The sequence below is a fragment of the Chenopodium quinoa genome, unplaced genomic scaffold (genome assembly GCF_001683475.1).
Source record: "Chenopodium quinoa cultivar QQ74 unplaced genomic scaffold, ASM168347v1, whole genome shotgun sequence".
Lineage (NCBI taxonomy): Eukaryota > Viridiplantae > Streptophyta > Magnoliopsida > Caryophyllales > Amaranthaceae > Chenopodium > Chenopodium quinoa.
Window position 1 is genome coordinate 18,558,562 of NW_018742204.1, and position 20,770 is coordinate 18,579,331.

A 20,770-nucleotide genomic window follows, 5' to 3' on the forward strand; every position below is an offset into this window, starting at 1 on the left:
TCTGATTTTCGGAAAATATCTTTAACAAAATAAAATCTCCCATGTTTTCCAAAACTTGCGGCTTACTCTCCCATGTTCTTCTTCAGTCATGGTTTTGCACATTGAGGAGTTCATGGTTCCTTAATTCAAGGAACATGATCTTCTTAGTGGGTATGAGTAGTGGCGTAATGGATTTGCTGCACAAAGAGGTTTTTCCTATACGTTTATTGCTCTATAAATAGTCTTTGAAATCTGATGGAAAAACTCACCCTTGCTCACATAAGTTTTCAAGCTTCAAATCGAGTCATGTGTCAATTCCATACAAGTTCATTAGAGTGTTCTTAATGTTCTTATACTAGAGTTTTGTTTACTTTTCGAGTTGTAATTTGGGGAATGGGAAGTTCGAGTGAACGTTTGTGTATGAGAAAGAGAAGTGAGAAAGAGAAGAGAAAGAGAAGAGAGAATAGAGAAGTGAGAAGAGAGAAAGAGAAGAGTGACAAGTTGGGTGACTTGTTCCTCAGGGTCTCAAGTTCGTAGAGGAACTTGAGTTTGAATCGTTAGCTTGTAATAGGATCATTTGCCCTATTATAGTGAAGATTCGTTTCCCAAAATCCCAAGTTGTCATGGTTTTTCTCCTTGTCAGGGCCAAGGAGTTTTCCACGTAAAATCTCTCTTGCATTCTTTAGTTCCTTCAGTTAATCTTTCAGTTCCTTTAGCTAACTTAATTTTAATTCCGCAAAAAGTTTGGCTAATCTCTCATACTACAATTCAACCCCCCCTTCTTGTAGTATTCTTTAAAACAACATTTACACTCAGGGCCTGTTCACATTTACTGAAATGAGCTAAATTGAACTGAACTGATTGGAACTGAACTGAACTGAATTGAATTGAACTAAGCTGAAATGAATATTTTATGAGAGAGGAAAATTAGGAGCTGAATTGAGCTAAATTGAACTGAACTGATTGGAACTGAACTGAACTGAATTGAATTGAACTAAGCTGAAATGAATATTTTATGAGAGAGGAAAATTAGGAGCTGAACTGAACTAAACTGATTAGAGCTGAACTGAACTGATTGGAGCTGAACTGAAATTATATAAATGAGAACAGACCCTCAGTCATATTCCGGGGTAAATAAATAGAGTAGTAATCAATTACTTATATATACGATGTATTATATATTAATATATATGTATGATTGTGGTTGGTATAAACTTGTGGTAACTCCTAAGTCAATGCATCCTTATCATATTGCTGCTTACGTGAGTTTTTAATAAATATCTTAATCCACTTTTAGAAGTAATTGGATTCTTTAGTGAAGCAAATCTTTAAGTATCTTCTAATTATTGCATTGGTTTTTATTTTTTTCCCTAGCTATAATGATTAATGATGTTAGTTAACCATGTGTCGCGGTGTTGATTAATTATTCTCCATTAATTTTTCATCTAGTGATTTGAATATTTACCTTGGTGTATAATAAATATATATTCTTGTGAAATGGAAGCACAACCATACAATTGGGCAATTCCTATTAGAGTGCTATCATAAAAGTGACAAAGCTAGCATTCCCATTTAATTGACATGAAATTGGACTCTACCTAAAATATGAAGTAACATGAATTGATTTAAGCCCAAATTAAAATCAAAGTAACATGGACACTAATTGTCTATTTATAGTACAGTAAGTAGTAAGCTAATTGACAAATGATCCAAATTTAATCTCGGATAAACAGACACAAATTTGTACAAGTGACCCACTAAAATATGATCCAATAATAATTGCCACTTCAATATTCACTAACTACTTTTTGGTGCACATGTGAAAAATGACATGGTAATATGAAGAGATCATGCATATCAGGTTAACTAATTTTATCCCCGTGCACTATACGAATTTATAATAATAATCAATTAAAATATTATTTTATTTTATTTTGAATTATAAATTTATTTAATATTTGTCATTAAAATTTTTATGTGTTGCATATATATATATATATATATACATAAATTATTAAAAGAATTTAATTTAAAATTAAAAAAAAAATTATAAGTAACATTTTGGAGGGAAATTTTTTCACAAAATTTTATCAAGTGTCCAATCCATGGATTACTTTAGTATGTGTATAGAAATAGATATAGATAGATAGATTACTCAACTGTTTCTTTTAGAAGCATCACTTTCTAATTAAATAATGAAATTTTATATTAGATGCATTAATTTTCTTTTAAGTTAATAAATTATTTCTTTCTCTCTCACATTACATAAATTCTTTTTTTCTTGTTTCTCTTTACCTCTCTAATCTCCAAAAACTCTCTAAAAATTCATGTTTTTGCAAATGATACATCTAAAAAACACGGGTAAAGTATCAAATTTGCTAATTCTTTGATAACCTAACCACAATGTGGGGACTTCTTTAGAAATGTGAGGTATCGACGATTATTCTATGAGAGTATGCATAAAAATTGTGTTGGAAAGAACTTTAAAATAAGTTCGAAAAAGAGTTAATAAGAGATATCCAACTTAAACTTACAACAAGAATAAGTTCTAATAAGTTTAGATAAGTAAAAAATTATATAGAATAAAATCTGGACACACTTAAGTAAAAAATTATATAGATAAGTAAAAAATTATATAGAATAAGTTCTGGACACACTTAAGTAAAAAATTATATAGAATAAGTATATTTTAGCCTATTAGGTCATGATATAGTGCAGCACACAAGACTTATATCTTAGTTACCCTTCCTTTTCTTATTCGGCGACGGTACAAGACTCTGTTGTTAGGGCCTGTTCTCATAAGTTTATTTTCAGTTCAGTTCAGCTCCTAATTTCCTTCTCTTATAAAATATTCATTTCATTTCAGTTCAATTCAGTTCAGTTCAGCTGAGTTCAGTCTATGAGAACAAACCCTTATTCTTCCTGTTCTTATTCAACTCTAGTGTCTACGCTTTGCATAACATGCGTAAAATTTCATATCGATGAATACGATGATCATAATTGTATAAAAAGTAATGAGATCATTGTCATATTTTTTATTTATTATTTTATCTTCATTATATGATTAGATTTAGGGTCTGTTTAGTTCATCTTAATTTCAGTTCATTTCAGTTCAGTTCAGCTCCAACCAATTCAATTCAGTTAAGCTCCTAATTTCCTTTTCTCATAAAATATTCATTTCAACTCAGTTCAGGTGAGTTCAATAAATGTGAGGCCCTTACATATACTTCATAATTAACACATGTGTTCGCTATTTGTGTAGGATTTAAAAACAACAATATTTTTTTTTTTATAAAGTAGTGAATAAGGACATATGATACGGAAAAGGAATGCAACCATTAGACCTAACTCGTATATGGATTATTCTATTCACAAAACAAATTATAAGCTGAAAATGAAAATCCTTTTGTCCATTATCCTAAAAACATGATATTCATCTTACTCTAGTTGAGACGGTCAACGTATTGTTATATTCTAATTTATTTATATTTATGCATGCATGTTTAAGAACTTAATCTTAATAGTTAATAACTTAATACAAGCCTAGCCAAAATATGGTTACAAGAGTATTTTGTGACTTAGTAATTTAACATTCTCTTAAACCAATAACTAGTGTCATTGAAATATAATACTGTTGTACTCCTGCATTTTTAAGCTAACATATACGAATTACTAGTAATACTTAGCTTCATATTACATATTCATGAAATAATTTTTATATTCATGCCAAGCTCAAAATATGGCTCGACATAACAACAATAATTAAGTTGTAAGCCATAATTATATATCTTCTAAATCTCTCAAAGCATTGTTTAAATCATCAGTATCAAGTTGCACGTACGTAGCCATGTTTCGAAGATTCGAAGTTTCCTCCTTAAGCTGGTTATTCTCTTGAACAACTTGATTATGAGACTCAGATGCATGATTAAGCTTTTCAACAAGTTCGTGGTTCTCACCCTTTAGTCGTAACACTTGTGACCATAGCTCATTTATTTGCCTCTTCTTTCGCATCCTAGAGCGCCTAGCAGATTCTCGGTTAGACACCATTCTTCGGTGCTTCCTCTCGTCTATAAGATTATTATCTTGCTTATTCTCGGCCTCATTCGATGTTGAGCTAGTGTTATGTAGGTACCGAGCTTGAAGGTTGAATTCGTCGAAATTAAGGGAGGTTTGGTTACTAGGTTGTAGGTCATCTTGTATAAGGCTAAAATTGGATGGAAATGAGTTTTGATACTCGAAAGCCATATGATTGATATCTTCAATCTTACATTGATTCATGACTTATTTTTGGCTTAATTAAAGGCCAATTTAGTTGTAATTAGATTATGGTGATTGTGAAAATATTTGTAAATGAGGTAGAGATGCTAATTTAGAAATCCAAAGGTGCTTTTATAAGACAAGAATCAAGTGTGTCATTAGTAGTGGGGTGAGCTAAGCATAAAAGAAGAACAAAGTTAGGTGCTTACGCAATCTAACAATAATAGTACTATAATCTGTCCTGAAATACTCATTAGACTATTAAAGGATGCATCAATGATGTAATAACTTGTAACTTTATCCACTTATTGTTAATTAGTCATTGTTTAAGTTTGTCCAATTATTTTCATAGTCGTTACCATATAGAGTTTGTACTCCTTACATAGATTTGTTTAATTTATTATCGCGGCAATTTGTTATTCGCTAATGAATTGGATGAAGTGTTGCTCAACTTATTAGTAAATGTATGATGTATGTATAATGTATTTTGCTTTAAGGACGATGGAGGAGGCTAGGGTTTTAGAGAAAAAAACTGACAGAAGTTAGTTCACTCAAAGACGCAAGTTCAAATAATTTGAGAGAACAAACCAATAAAACAATTATTCAAAATAGTTTATATATATTTTTTTTTTTGTTTCATGTACATATATATGTTACCTCTAGTCGTTTATGCGTGCATTAAAATACTTTATTTCTTAGTTTGAATTCGACGAAGGATCCTATTAATGTCTTATTAGTGTTACAAATGATGATCGGTTATAATGTAGTGAGCAAGGATTTCATAAGGTACAGCATAAATCAGGTTCAATGGAGAGGCAGGTGAGACTTTTGTTAATGAACTTATTAATTGAAAAGAGTTAATATGCTTTTCTTAATGGTGGATTTGTTTAATATTGAAAGACAATGTCATTTTCTCTTTTACTAGAAGTGTGTCTATGAAGTCCCTTAACAATTTTAACACAATTAAATTAAACTTGGTCTCTAGGAAATCTGAAAGGGCAACATTTGTGTTCATAATAATATTGAAAGGGCAATAATCTTAAAGAGTTACATAGCCATATCCATATTTTTTATTTGATGGGATCACTTCCATAATTCTCTTCTTGGTTTCACCCGGATCTTCATTCCCCTCTAACCCGGTTTTCGAATCCTCAGCTCATTTGGTTGATTATATGTTGCACTCGATTTACGGCGGTTTTTTGATTCCTTGTTTGGTTGATTACAAGTTGTTTGTAATGAATAGAAGCTTATGGAAGGCGATAAAGTTTGATAACATTATATATTCCTTAACTAGTAGAAACTTCGAGCTAATTCATTATTATTGATCAAAGTTCGTTGTGAAAAAAAGCTCTTAGTTCTCTATTCTAAAATAAATGCAACAATTGACCTTTTGCATCATTCATATATTTCATTTTGACCATATTTTTTCACTAATATATACACGTTTAAAATAAACAAAAATACTACATTTTAATCAACCAAAAAAATAGATATTGCTATGTTAATTAATGATTTAAAATTCATCTTAATGTAAACATATCTGTTTTTCATAATTTTAACTAATAACAATTCTATGAATATGTAGTATATTCATTGTTAAATTTAGGCCCTGTTCAGTTCATGTTAAAAAAATAATTTTCAGTAAACATAAGTTTAGTTCATTAAAAATAATTTCAGTTCAATAAAAATCAGTAAATCTAAAGAAGAAATATAATAGAAAATCAGCAAAAATAATTTCGATTTAGCATAATAATTCAGTTCACTAAAATTAATTTCAGTTCAACAGAAATAAGGTGAAGTGAACGGGGCCTTGGTATGTTAGTAGATGCATGTACTTTGAAATCGAAGAGTATGAAAAATATTGGGTCAGACAGCAAAACATGTTCCTTAATTGGGCTATTGCCAATTGGGCTTAATTTTCCTTGGGATAATGTCTCTCTAAAATAAAATTAACAAAAACAAAATTGTTCCACGAAAATAAGGTGAAAACCCTAACTTAGAGTAGAAGTAACTCCTCTACCTTATAAAGTGGAACTACCTCTCCTCTTTCTTCAATGTGAGACACTCACAAGTGGGCTACAATGGGTTTCAACAGTAGTTGTCCTTAGTTTTTGGGACTTGGTATATGGCGTGTATAATCCGGTCAAGTATTGTCATATTAAGGTTTTAAATAATGCAACTAATTCATGGTCAAATAATAGTTGTTACAAATTTGACCTAACCTACCGTAACAGAGAAGTTAGGTTACCGTACATAAATTCCGACCCTAATTTTAGTAATTGCTTTGTCAAAGGTAAGTGTCACTGGTCACGTGGAATAAGATGCATGCATTAATGAAGAATACGGTAGTGATATAATGAAGTATGGTTTCCTTGTTTTCGACATGGTTAATGAGACTTTTGATATGATGATTGGACCTAATCATATGAGTATTGAGTATGTTAGTCTCAAGGATAACCGTAACCTAAATCGGAGTGTTTGGGGGCTTAGGGATACGATTGTTGTGGTCGCGACTTTTGCTAGGAAGGAGAAGGTTGAGGTATGGATAATGAAGGAGTATGGTGTTGAGGAGTCTTGGAATATGTTATGTTCGATTCCGGTTGGTTCAAATAATTAAGGGCTTGTTTGACGTGGTTGGGATTTATAATGAAGAACGAATTATCTATCTTATGTGATAATGATGAGAAAAAATTGGTCTCGTATGGCTTTGAGGACGACGATGATCAAGTTATTGAGCATGATGTCCAAAGTATACTTCCTCACATCAAATATGGAAGTATAGGAATGTTTAACTATGTAGAAAACTTTGCAACTTGCAAGGATACATTGATCACCAACAACATTCTTAGTACAATTATAAATTTATTAACCTAGCTTTTTTTCTTTTTTATTTTTAGGGAATTTATTGTCCTAGCTTTTTTTTTTTTTTTTGAATAGATTTATTGTCCTAGCTTAGAGTAGCTATTATTTGACAAATTAAATATGTTAGTTACCTTTCGCTTTTCTAGTCCATTATTCTTTATTTGTTTTTATTTATTGAATACTTGATTTTATTAAGGAATTGCTACTTATCTTAAGCATATCATATTACTATTGAGGATAAGCGTAACATCAACCGGAGCACAAAGTCTTATATGTGACTGGCCACACGGTGTGAGTGTGTGACCATCGACTATAAGGGTCGGTACTCATTCAGTTTTACGGGGGTTACTTTGTCGGTGTTATAGGGGTTACTTGGTCAGTATTACATGGTCTGGGTTATTTCGTCAGTGTTATCAGAGTTACTTTGTTTTTCTACAAGTGGCCACATGGTGTGGCCAACCGCACACATCCGGTATGGCTTTGAAGACGATGGAGTTATTGAGCATGATTTTCAAACTACATCTCCTTACCAGAGCTATAACACTATAGGAGTGTTTGACTACGCGGAAAACATTGTAAGCTTGCGCCCACCAAAGTCAATTGATCACCATCCTAACAACATTAATTCTTAATTAGTACTTGAAAATATTTGTTGTCGGGAGTAGCTAATATTTGTCAATTTTAACTATTTGCATTGTTATCTTTTGATTTTCTAGTCCATAATTCTTAGTAATTGCCTAATTGGTTTGTATTACAGATCATAAGGCAGGGGCAGGGGGTTTAATTCGAGGCTCGAATGGAGAACTCTTTGAGTGTTTTGCTATGAATTGCGGTATATGTTCTTGCACAAAGGCTGAGCTTATGGCGGTGCTTAAAGGTTTGATGGTTGCTTGGGATGGTGGTCATCGAAAGGTACATATATCCCTTGACTCGGAAGTTGTTGCTAATATGTTGGTGGAGGACTCTCCTCCGCACTCTCCTTATATTCATATGATTCGTAAGTGCAAGGCACTTATTAATGGCAGAGATTGGGATATCAAAATCTCACATTGTTTTAGAGAAGCTAATCGAGCGGCGGATTGGCTTGCAATTTTGGTGTGACGATTTCCTCAAAATTTGTCATGATCGAGGCGGTCCCGAAGGACCTTCGTGTAGTTTTATTGGAGGATTTGGGTGGATTGGCTTTGACTCGAATGGTTCCGGAGGGAGGAGTAAAGTGGGGATGATCCTGCTTCGTCTCTTAGCTGAATAAATGTCCCTGTGACATAGTAGTTTTGCTTTCTGCTTTAGTTCCTTTAGTTTGTTTTCTCTGTTTTGTTCTGTTTTTACTTTTCGTTTTTCTGTTTGTTTGGTTTGCTTTGTTTTTTGGGGCTTGCCCCTCTCTTCTACCAAAAAAAAAAAAAAAAAATTCTTATTTATCTTAAGGTGTATATAATATCACATTATGTAATAGGGTTATATATTACTTTGAATATCTTATGTAAAACTTTTATAATCAGAAGTACGTATCCAAAACTTCAATTGTCAAAATAATATGCACAAATTCCTAACATTAAAAAATAAAAAATAAAAAAATAACTTTATTATCCACTTTTTAATTTAATTAAAAATAGGTGATGAAGGAACCTAATTTGATTCAATTTTATTTGTTTGTTTATTTAGATTTCATTTTTAGATTCCGTCTGGTTTTTAATTAATGAATTGTTTTATTTCAAAATAAAAATAAAAATAAAAATAAAGAGTTAGCAAAAAATAAATTATTTTAGTTCAGTTCAGTTTCTAATTTCCTTCTCTTATAAAATATTTATTTCAGTTCAGTTCAGCTCAGTTCAGTTCAGTTTAGTTTAGTTCAATTCAGTTCAGTTCAGTTCAACTGAGTTCAGTCTATGAGAACAGACCCTTAATAATATAGGTGATATACGGAGTATTTTCTTTATATATATTATTGGGAGAATGATAAACTTAAGATTATAGTATATGTGAAAATATTCTTTAACAAATATAGATTTAGGATTTATGACTATGATAGTAGATCTTTTATAAGAATTGTTTCGTATCTTATGTTGTCTTAGATTTTGTATAAATACGCTGCCTAATATTCAAGGTAAGTCATACTATTAACTCTTTACCCCTAAACTTGTCACGGGCTTACCACTAAGTTTTCACCCCTTGATAAACTTGTCTCATACTCTCATGCAATCGTGCGTATACAAAAGTAACTATTGCTACATGCATTGGTTCTCTAGGGTTCAACATATATACTCACCTTTTGTTTTTCATTCAATTTTTAGAGTTTCATTTATTTTTATTTTTATCATTTCTAACAAGCTAAGATTGACATAAACATACACACGAATATAGTCTTTGGTTTTTTTTTCATTTTCTTTTGTTTATCAATTGTCTCCAACCCCTCTTATTAGCTTATAACACCCTATTAGTCCCGTCAAAAAAAAAAAAAAAAAAACACCCTATTATTAAGCAATTAATCTCTCATCTTTTCAATATCCCTCTGCCCCTAGAAATAAAATTACTATTTACATGACTACATGTATGATTGATTGATAATTTTCTAAGTTCTCCTTTGTTATTTTGATGCTACATTATATTAACAATATACTACATACTCTGTATAACTTATCAACTTATGTATATGTAAGGGTTTGTTCTCTTCAGCTTATTTTCAGTTCGGTTCCAACCATTTCAGTTTTTAATTTCCTTCACTTACTCCCTCTGTATTTTTTTAAGTGTTACAATTTGATCGGCACATAGTTTTAGGCAATTTAATTGACTTAAATAAAATAAGAGATAAGTGGGATAGTTGGAGTATTAAAAATTTGTAAAAGAAAGATAGTGGGGTTAATAGTTTATTGAAAAGTAATGAATGTGAGAGGAAAGATATAATAAAATAGTAGTATTGGGTTTGAGTGGGGGCTATGAGAGGAGAGACACATAATATTTTAATGTAGTTTTTTGCCAAAAAAGGAAGTGTAACACTTAAAAAAACACGACCGGAAATCGGAAGTGTAACACTTAAAAAAACACGGAGGAAGTATAAAATATTTAGTTCAGTTCGGTTCAGTAAATCAGAACGGGCCCTAAGTGGTGTAATATTTACATTTGGACCAATCAAACTAAAATAAAAACAGCACGAAAATGAAATGAAACGCGTTAGGCTATTCATGCATGAAACACGGTTATCTTAATTTGGTAAAAGTGATGAAGTATCGAAGAATTTATCAATCATTTTGGCACACGTACATAATGTTTCAATGAAAAGGATATAAAAAAAAAAATAAAGTTATTGGAAAATCTCACTATTGAATATTGATGCTTCTTGAAAGTCGGGGTACGTGTATGACATAAAATAGTTGCTACCAGAAAGACATGTAAAAGTCCATGTCAACAGTGTACGTAACATCTTCGACATTTTTAAGGGGAAAATTAGTCAAACGGGTGAAAAATAATTACTCTTAATTTTATTTTATTTTTTTTCTTCGTTAATCAACCATTTTATATAAACAATGTATATGCAAATAGTGAGGCTCAAATTTGAAATCTCAAAGTCATAAGGTCTCTTTTACGAGTATTTCCATCATCTTCTGATCTTCATCGAGCATGCATATATATTTTTAATGTATAGGCTAGTAACGATTATTATTACAATTATAATCCGTACATTCATAATATGATCCTTATTTCAAGCTAAAGTAGGGGGTTTGGTTTATTTAGCTTGCCCATACGCCAAAGTCGATCACTCGAACCCCTACATCCGGCCTTAATGAGAATTAAACCAAACATACTGCCTAGTCTATGACTCATGAGATGGCGAATTTAATACATCCATATTGGTTGTACTAGTCTCTTTTCGATCACTTTCACACTAAGAATAAATGTAGTATTTCTTATTAGTTTATTGATAGACTAGTAACCTTAAACAATAAATAGGATAATATTTACAGCTGATATAGAAGACCAGTATTTTTATTTATGCAATGTATGTGATAGAGATTAGAGAATATATTATGTAAAGGTATTCTTGTTATAACTTAGGATATATTTTGTGAACATTGAATATATTTTATAGATTGAGTATATTATTCTCAAAGATTTTAAAGTTTGTACCAAAATATTATGGGGCAAAAAATTAGGAGCAATGGGAATATAATATATAATTATTGGAAGGAGAGCTTATTGATTGTTCGTTCAAAGGAGGAAATTTTGCATGGTTGAGGAAACAAAAATGAGTGATAAGAGTAATATACTACCTCTGTTTTTTTTTTTTTTTTTTTTTGGAATATTTTATATCTCACAAATAATACCTCAAAATTGCAACTAAAAAAAATCGGAGATAGTATGATCATAGAAATAAAAAATAAAATTGTTTGTCCTTCGTCTTTGTACTTTTTTAGTAATACTTGATTGATAATAGACTACACTCCGTAATTACAAGTAGAAAGAAGGAAAAAACAAGAGTGAGATTTGTATTATTCGGATCATTGGATGTTTAGTAACCAACAAAATTAACTAAGGGATTGTTCACATTTACTTAATTTCACTTCAGTTTAGTTCAGTTCAGCTCCAATCAGTTTAGTTCAGTTCAGTTCAGCTCCAATCAATTCAGTTCAGTTCAGCTCTTAATTTCCCTCTCTCATAAAATATTCATTTCAGCTCAGTTCAGTTCAGCTCCAATCAGTTCAGTTCAGTTCAGCTCTAATCAGTTCATTTCAGCTCAGTAAATGTGAACATGCCCTAAGAGTATAAATTAAATTACCATTGATTAATGAATGTATGTAATAATTGGTTATTTAATCTTTTATATCAACTTTATCCAAAAATAAAAGTCCAAAACCATACACAAATAGTATTTCTTGGATATATATGAGGTTAAATTAATTTTAAAGAAAAGGTTTTTTTTTTTTTTTTTTTTTTTTTTTTTTTTTTTTTTTTTTTGAAAAAGGCTTATTTAAAAAGTCGTTACTTTAGGCTAAGACACTATATACTTGTAAGAGCATAGATAATAAAGTTTAAGATAATAATATATTCCACAAAGGCAGTAAGGGCACAAAGAATTTAAAGTTTCATTTAAAGAGTGAGATTTATTTTGTCATACAATAATGTGACATTAATTGTCTATTTAATTTGATTTGATGTTTTTGTGATTAATGTCGTATAAATATTAATTGCAAAGTAAAATTTAAAAATAAAATATTGAAATGGATCGGAGAAACTTCTACCTTAAATTCCACGTGCACCGGCCTTATCTTACGTGTTGAAAAATGAATATGCAAATACTACATTAAACTGTAATCCTATACTTCTTTCATGCTTTGATAAGCTAACCAATAATTAACATAAGAATTACCAAATAATTAAATAATCAAATGATTGACAGGCTAACCATTATCAAGTTTGCAACTGGCATATATATTTTCTTATCAAGGTAAACACTCCAACTACGCAATTCAATGTACGAAAAATTAATATAAAAACGCGTTCAAATGATATAAAACTTAGGCCTAAACTAAAACTAACTACTTCAACCAACTTCCAAACCAAAAAAAAATAAAAATGATGAACATATTTCCTATAATTCTATACTTAACCTCATTAATCAACATAGTTCTAGCAGGAGATTACATACCTAAGGATCATATCCTTGTAAATTGTGGTACTTTCGACCGGAAAACAACCGATTCCGACGGCCGAATATGGAGCTCCGACAAGGGTTCTAAGTATTTGGTATCATCCAAAGGCACCTTTAGAGCTAGTGGTAAGACTCAAGCACCGGATGTTGGTAGGGTACCTTACTTGTCCGCTAGGGTTATGTACTCCAATGCTACGTACAACTTCCCCGTTTCGCCCGGTCGTGTTTTTCTCCGGCTTTACTTCTACCCCAACGTGTATTCCCGGTCGAATGCGGCCAATGCCGTGTTCTCCGTCACGGTTGGATCGTACGCCTTGCTTAGGAACTTTAATGTGTATAAATCTACACAACAGCTTGACGTTCATTATTTGGTCAAAGAGTATTATGTCAATGTTGATAGTGGAACTTTGACCGTGACTTTTTCGCCCTCGTATAATACGTTTGCTTTTGTGAATGGTATTGAGGTTGTGTCTATGCCTAGCCTCTATGATAATGAAGATGGAGACAACATCATCGGCGCGAGTAGCCCTTTTCAGATTGAAAATTCTACTACTCTTGAGAGTTTGTATCGGCTTAATGTGGGCGGAAACTATATTCCGCCCACTAAAGATGAGCTTTCCAGGTGAGTTAAGTTAGATTTTTAAGTATTACTTTAATTTTTCTTATTAATTATTAGATACTCTCTGAATTTTATTACAAATAAACTACGTATTTTTTTGGTAAATATTTAAAAAAAAAAAAAAATTGTATGGATTACTGATGACTATAATCAAGAATTAAGGATGCTATTTTTTGTCTCAATTGTTTTAAATTTAAGAACATACATATAAACAAAACTAATATGTGTTGATGAGCATATAAAATTTAAAAGAGATCTAACTTGATAATTATTTTTTTGGTAGGTCATGGTACGATGACTCGCCTTATCGATCAAGCTACATGTTAGGTGTTGCTGAAATTGCCGATCCAGGCTTAAGCATAACATATCGAAAGTCCTTGCCCTCCTACACTGCGCCCGTGGGTGTCTACACCACGGCAAGGTATATGACACCGGACAGCTTCCGCAACCTCGAATTCAACCTAACATGGTTGCTCCCCATTGATACTAGGTTTGCTTACTTGGTGAGGCTACATTTTTGTCAAATTCTCTCAAACATTGACAAAGTCAACCAAATGGTGTTCAACATCTACATTAATCAAATAACCGCATTTTCAGCCGTTGATGTTATTGCGTTGACAAATAGCAATGGAGCTCCTTATATTATGGATTTTGTGGTGATTATGCCCATTACTAAAGATCCAAAACAAGATTTGCGGGTTGAATTAAACCCAAATACCAAATATAGACCACAATATTATAATGCATTTTTAAATGGGTTGGAGATTTTTAAGATCAATAATACTGATGGTAGTTTAACAATTTAGATCGATCCAATAATTACATGTATATTTAATAATGCCGTTAATTTAGCTTCGACCATTATCATGCACGACTAATTGTTATTCCTCCGTGATTAGTGGATTTCTTCTTTAATTGTACTATACTTAATGATATCGTGAGTGTATGATATGGGACATCAAGTTTTGATTTTGTTTTTTTTTTTTATAAAATATTGATATTAGTCTTACACGATTAGAGTCTTAGAGATTTAGTTTGACTAAAATACTATAAAGTTTTTTTTTTTTTTAGAAAAGAATGCTACAAATTTACAATGCATTCGTATATATTAGAAATATAGTTTAAATAATGATCATCATCATCATCATTATTGATACAGAATGTATTACGTGGCGAAATTTGATTGGCCCGTATTTAGTATTTTGATTTTCTTTTTGAATTATTTTTAATGTTCATAATGTATTAAAATTGTATTTATAATATGTATTCTTTTTCATATATATATTTTTTTAGATTTACATAATTATAAATTAGAAAATCTGTTTTTAAAAAACTAATTAGTTTTTGAAATTATACTTATAATTAAAAATTAAAATTGCTCATCATTGTTCTTTAATGTTCATCAATGCTCTTCATTCATGTCTAGATTAGCCACTGTACTCATCCCCAAAATCATTGTTAATTGTCAATTCGTAAATAAATTGTGTTGTTCTATTTCGTTTTTTTTTTCAGTAAATGAATTGTTGTGTACAGTTTTATTTTTTCAGTTTTGAATTTAGATTTTTGTTCATAAAAAATTTCAACAATAATCTTCTTTTTTTTAGTATTTGCTAAGGAAGAATTACCCGCATATGTGTTTTCCAATATCACGATAGATGGTCAGCGGCATAGCGATTTAGGTTGGATGATTGTTCTTCCGACTGAGTAATTGGAGAAGATGACCCATTTTTTTTTTCTTTTTGAATCCCATTAGTTTGATCCGTAAAAATTAATTAATTTTTCGCGAACTTGTTTGTGGATTAGGTAATGACCTAAACTACTTTAGGTCATTACATAGGAAAAAAGGGTTTTATATATTTTTTTTGTATTTAAGGCATTTACCTATATTTACTTTGGGCATTACCTGAAAATATAGTATTATGACGTAATTATATAAATAATATGTAGATTTTTTTTAAAGAATATATATATAACATAAAAGCACAATCAATTTACAATTATTTACACGTTATTTATGGAGTCTTAAGATTGTAGTTTTAGTTACTTCCATTTAGATATATTGTTAAATATATTATATATATCTTTATAAATGTAAATTAGTTAACATATTATTTTCTTTCCTAGTTTATAGCTTTTGATTTGTATAATTGTAAAGTAGTTGGTTGTAGATATGCTTTTCTAGTTTATATCTTTGACTTCCTTGATTGTAGCTTTTAGTTAAGCTACAGATTTGTATATAATTATGAATCAATAAAACTATTTTCTTATTTACAAAGATATATAAAATATATATAATATGCAATATTTTTAAAACATTCATACATAAATCGTAGCGGTTTTTTTTGTTTTTGATGGAAATTATATCAATTATTATTTTAAGAATTTTTTTATTTTTTTGAAAAAATAATCCTACAAATTTATTTATTATTATAATTACAGAAATTTATCCTACTAAAAATATCAATTATTATCTTACAATTTATTTTAAATACTATAATTACCAATATTTTACCTATTTTATATCAGTTATTATCCTAAAATTTGTTTAATATTTTTTGGGAAATTCTCTTTAGTGAACTCCAACTTTATAATTTTCTAAGTGGTAAACATTCTTAAATTTTATTATCAATGGTAAACTTAACTTTTTGATTACCATTGATAAGTGTTATTTCCTTAACTATAGTTAGTTTTTTATTTTTAAAATTATATTAAAATTAAAAAAAAAAAAAAAACCAACCCCTCCCTTCTCCCCCAACCAACTGCCCATCCCCCTCCCCCAACCCAGCCACCTCCCGGCGGCTGGAAACTGACAAATCTCCCCGACACCACCCTCTCCCTATCGCAACCGGCCCCCTTCCCCTGACCCCCACCCCGATTCGACCACCCACTCCCTTCTCCTCCCCATTTCTGGTCTTCCCCTCCTCTTTCCTCCCAAAATTCAACAACCACAAACCCCATCACCATTGAAATAGCAGCGCTTCTACTGCTGCTCCTCCTTCAATTCGCAAACACACCAACCACCAGCACTCTCCTTCCACCGTCGGTGATACCCTCCCTCTTCCCCGACGAGTCCCCTTTGCTTTTCGCGCGGCTTGAAAACCTTAAACCCCACCTAAACCACCGAAAACCCAAACCCGATTTCTGGGTTTGGATGAACGAATTTGGTTTTTTTTGTGTGTTTTGGGTTGGGTTTAGGGTTTTCGGGCCGGCTAATAGAGGAGAGGGTCTTCGGGGAAGGGGGTCGGTTTTCGGGGTGGTTAGGGAGGTCGATGGTGGCTAAGTGGTTTCGAATGGGTTATAGTGGTTTTGAGGGGCTGAAAAACAAAGGAGGGGTAGTTTGGGGGAGGGGAATTGGCAGTTTTTGGGGAGGTTTGGGGTGGAGTGTGAGTCGAGCTGGGGGAAATGGGGAGAGGGTATGGTGGTCGGTGGGTGGAGCAGCAGGAATGGGGAACGGGGACGTGGTGGTAGACCGTGGGTTAAAGAGGGTGGCTGACGGGGAAGGGGCTGGGCTGTGGGTGGGGTTTGCTTCTTTTTTTTTTTTTTTTTTTTTTTTTTTTTGTTTGATAACAAAATATTTCTAAAATAAATGTATAAAAAAAATAATAAAAAAAATAACTAACTATGGTTAAATAACTAGTTAAAATTCATCATTATTGTTGTAATTGACTTAATATACAAAATTTAAGTTTACCATTGATAATAAAATTGAAGAACGGTTACCACTTAGAAAATGAAAAAGTTGGAGTTCACCAAAGGGAATTTCCCATATTTTTATTAACAAAATTTATCCTATTTTAAATTATGTTTCATACTTCTGAGAATGAAAAATAGAATGTTTAATTCATTATTAAATCTATATTGCAATATAATTGTGTCGATAAATATGACAATACTGACACTATTTAATTTAAATTCGAGAAACAAATTAATACTTCCTCCTTTTTTTTAGTTGACACCGTTTGACTTTTACACTATTCACACACTACACTTTGACTCGCTTTGGTGATTTATAGATACTATAAAATATAATCATGTGGGATCTTGTTTGAATCATCTACATATTGATATGTCTATTTTATATAGTGTTTTACCCCCGTCTCGTGGTCACTATTAGTAGTGTTTTTGGCTCTTTCGGGCCACTTTTATTACTAATATGTGTTTTCTAGTGTTTTCGTAGTTTTGGTTGAGTTTTGCAGGGAATTGCGCCTTTGGAGCATTTTCCCGGGATTTTTATGAAGCAACTACGAGCATTGGAAGAACACGACCACTTATGAGGCCCAAGGCCGGTTAGAGCCATCGAGACAGTGATTAAGCGCTCGGTTATTTGGATCACAAGGCAATTGGACCATGTATTCGAGACCCGAGAGGAAATATGGATTGGGCCGAGAAATCTAGCCCAATCGAAGTCCAAGCCTTGGAGAAGAAGACCGGACCCGATCGGGCAAACATACGCCCGATCGGGCGGATGCGTGCAAGGGCAGGATGCGCAGCAAGCCGAGGCGCGCCCGATCGTGCGAGGCTTAGCACGATCGGGCAATGCAGCGAGAAGAGCATGCGAGAAAAAAGGCGCGCCCGATCGAGCGGCCTCTAGCCCGATCGGGCGCGTGTTTCTGGAAGAGTCTTTTGGACGAGAAATTAATTTCTAATTAGGAGTTGTTTTAGTTTTGTTTTAAAAATACGTTTTGTACGGAATAATTACTTCTTCTTTTTACTTTCTGGACTCTCTTAATTATTCTCTTAGAATTCTCTCTCTAAACTTTTGTTCTTAATTCTACTCTTAATTCCAGATTTATTTCGGTAACGATTTATCTTCCCTTAATCTTAGTTATTTATTCTATTCCTTTAATCATGTCTTATTTTATTGCTTTGATTTGTTTAGTTTCTATTATGTGTGAGTAGTTTAATTTCTAGGGTTTATGGGGATCTAATAAATAATATGAAGGGGTAATTTATTGTTGTTGATTATCAATGTTAGATTAATTTCCTATTGATTGATTTAATGCTCTGTGACTAGATTAGGCCTATCTTTTATGCATGAGTTTGACAATATTGATTCAAGAATCGAGAGATGAGAATTAATGTTTAGGTCTAGTTTCAATAGGCAAGTTAATTTATAAATGGTTAAGTCAAGATTCGAGAGATGAGATTTAATACCGGTAAATTAATTATGTGATTGTAATACGTAGCGAGAGCCCTTTACAATCTGGTTAATTGATGCATTGATGATTGACTATTATTGATTATTGGTTTTGCATGATAATTTCTTATTGGATTGTTTTAATGTTTTACAATTGCGGCTTGTAAAAGTATAGCAATATTAAATTGATGAATCGAGCAGATGTTAATTTGATATTAAAGGCTATTTTCAATAAGGACTTAGATCTAGTAAATTTCGAGAGCCTGTTAGATCTATGTTGATTAATAAATTGCGAGAGCCTGTTAATCATGTTATTTATGCAATGTCAATGATTGATTACTATGTTTTACCCTGGAGTATTATTTATTAGTGAACCTACGCCCTAGATCCCTTTATATATCGTTCTCTCGCTACTCTTGTTCTTTGTAATTTAGTTTCTTGCTTAATTATAAATATTGGTTACTTAAATAGTTTAGAATATAATAATTAATTAGGAGTAAAAAGACTAGTTTCCCTGTGGAGATCGACCCTACTTCCCTATCTACCTTAGTTAGTGATTTAGGTAATTATTTTTGATTAGGGGATACGACTTTACCCTGTCAAAATTTGGCGCCGTTGCCGGGGAAACGGTTTTATTTTTATTTCTAATTATTATTAGAGTCTAGATTATTTTTAATTTTTTTTTTTTTTATTATTATTTATTTTTTTTTTAATTTTTAATTTTTTTTTATGAGTTGAAAATATCCATGCTTATATGTCACTACAAGAATTATATAATTTTTATGCAGCACCTAACTACTGTAGTTGTCAACGTCTTTGTCATGAAAATCCTGAATGCCCTTATAGTGAGTTTTTTGTGCGTGCTCCGGATGATTTTAGAGTCTTTCCGTATACATATGATCATATTCGAAAACGATTAGTTGCTAATGAAAGTTATTGGAAGGCTCTTGATGAAAAAGTCTATGGACACTATAATAATATGAATGTTATTGAGGATGAAGAACCATCGGTTATAGAATTTGTGGTTGAAAAATCATTGGTTGACGAATCAGTGATTGAAAAATCATTAGTTGTAGAAACGGTGGTTGATAATTCCTTTGTTGATGATGAGGTTATTTGTGAGGGTAAAATTTTAAAGTCATTATTGGATGATAAAGACAATGACTACCTCCATGTTCGTTATATTAATTCTAAATTTTTAGCGGAGGAAGTAGAAGGTTGTGGTGTATTTTCATCTCCCTCTTTTGATTTTTCTTTCTACCTTGAGTTCTCTTTATGTGCTCCTAACTTTTTCTTTGTAGGGATAAATAATGTGCTTGCTATTAAGCCCTATATAGTGCTTAATGAAATGTTTGCAGGAGCGTTTGATAAGTTACTCAAGGCATTGAATTCTTCCGATTGAGAGAAGGAGTATGGTCGAGCGGGACCTTGATAAAATAGCGCTTTGCGGGAGGCAACCCGTATTTTGTTGTTTTTATTTATTTTTTTTATTTATTTATTTGTTTGTGTGTGTGTGTGTGTGTTTTTTTGTTTTAGAGAGGTAGAGGAGAGTATATCTTATATTTGTGGGAGTGTGATTTTGTGCATAAATACTAGAAAAGTTGAGAAAAGATCGAAGGGCTAAAGGAATCCCGGGGCAATTAGAAGCAGCAAGCTACCCCGTCAAATCAGTAGCACAGGCCCGATGGGCAGAGCTCGCCCGATCGGGCGCGCGTACGCGTCAGCAACTTCATCAACTTCGACAGACCATAACTTTTGCGTTTCTTATCCGATTTTTGCGTGTGACCTGTCGTTGGAAAGCTCTTCAAGTCTAGTTTCCAATGAAATTAGAATTACTGTATTATAATTTATATATAAAAATTTATGACCAGAATAGTGAACCTGACTCAAATTTGAACTTTTTCCCACTAACACTTTGTTTCTTTCTTGGCCAATTTTGTTCCAAAGAGATGCATTGCAATCCTCGAGGCTTTGGTGACATTGATGTGGTGATGATGAAGAGTAGTCACCTTGACTACTAGCTTCCCTTTAAGACAATGAGGACATTGTCTGATTTAGCTTGGGGGGAGGTTCTCGTGTTCGTATGGTACATCTTTCACTCTCTCTCTTCTCTTTTTATTTTTATTTTTCTTAGTGTAGATTTTATTACTTTCTTAGGATAGTTTTGTTCCAATGAATTGTAAATCATGCTTCCCTGTGCCCCTTACTTGATAAAATTGTTTTGATTCTTGGTATTTGATGATAAGCATTGTGGATTAGTTGATCATGATTT

The 20,770-nt window shown here is 32.0% G+C and overlaps 2 protein-coding genes across 2 annotated transcripts; one reads left to right on the top strand and one right to left on the bottom strand.

Annotated features, from left to right (window-relative positions):
* Positions 1-3,648: 3,648 nt before the first annotated feature.
* LOC110695693 (basic leucine zipper 43-like) lies at positions 3,649-4,352 on the bottom strand. The gene has a single exon (XM_021872952.1). It carries the CDS (start codon positions 4,255-4,257, stop codon positions 3,760-3,762), a length of 498 nt encoding a protein of 165 aa, XP_021728644.1. The 5' UTR covers positions 4,258-4,352; the 3' UTR covers positions 3,649-3,759.
* A 7,667-nt stretch (positions 4,353-12,019) lies between these two features.
* Positions 12,020-14,584, top strand: LOC110721074 (receptor-like protein kinase FERONIA). The gene is made up of 2 exons (XM_021900193.1): positions 12,020-13,364; positions 13,645-14,584. The coding sequence occupies exons 1-2, from the start codon at positions 12,667-12,669 to the stop codon at positions 14,165-14,167; spliced, it is 1,221 nt and encodes a 406-aa protein (XP_021755885.1). The 5' UTR covers positions 12,020-12,666; the 3' UTR covers positions 14,168-14,584.
* Positions 14,585-20,770: the final 6,186 nt, after the last annotated feature.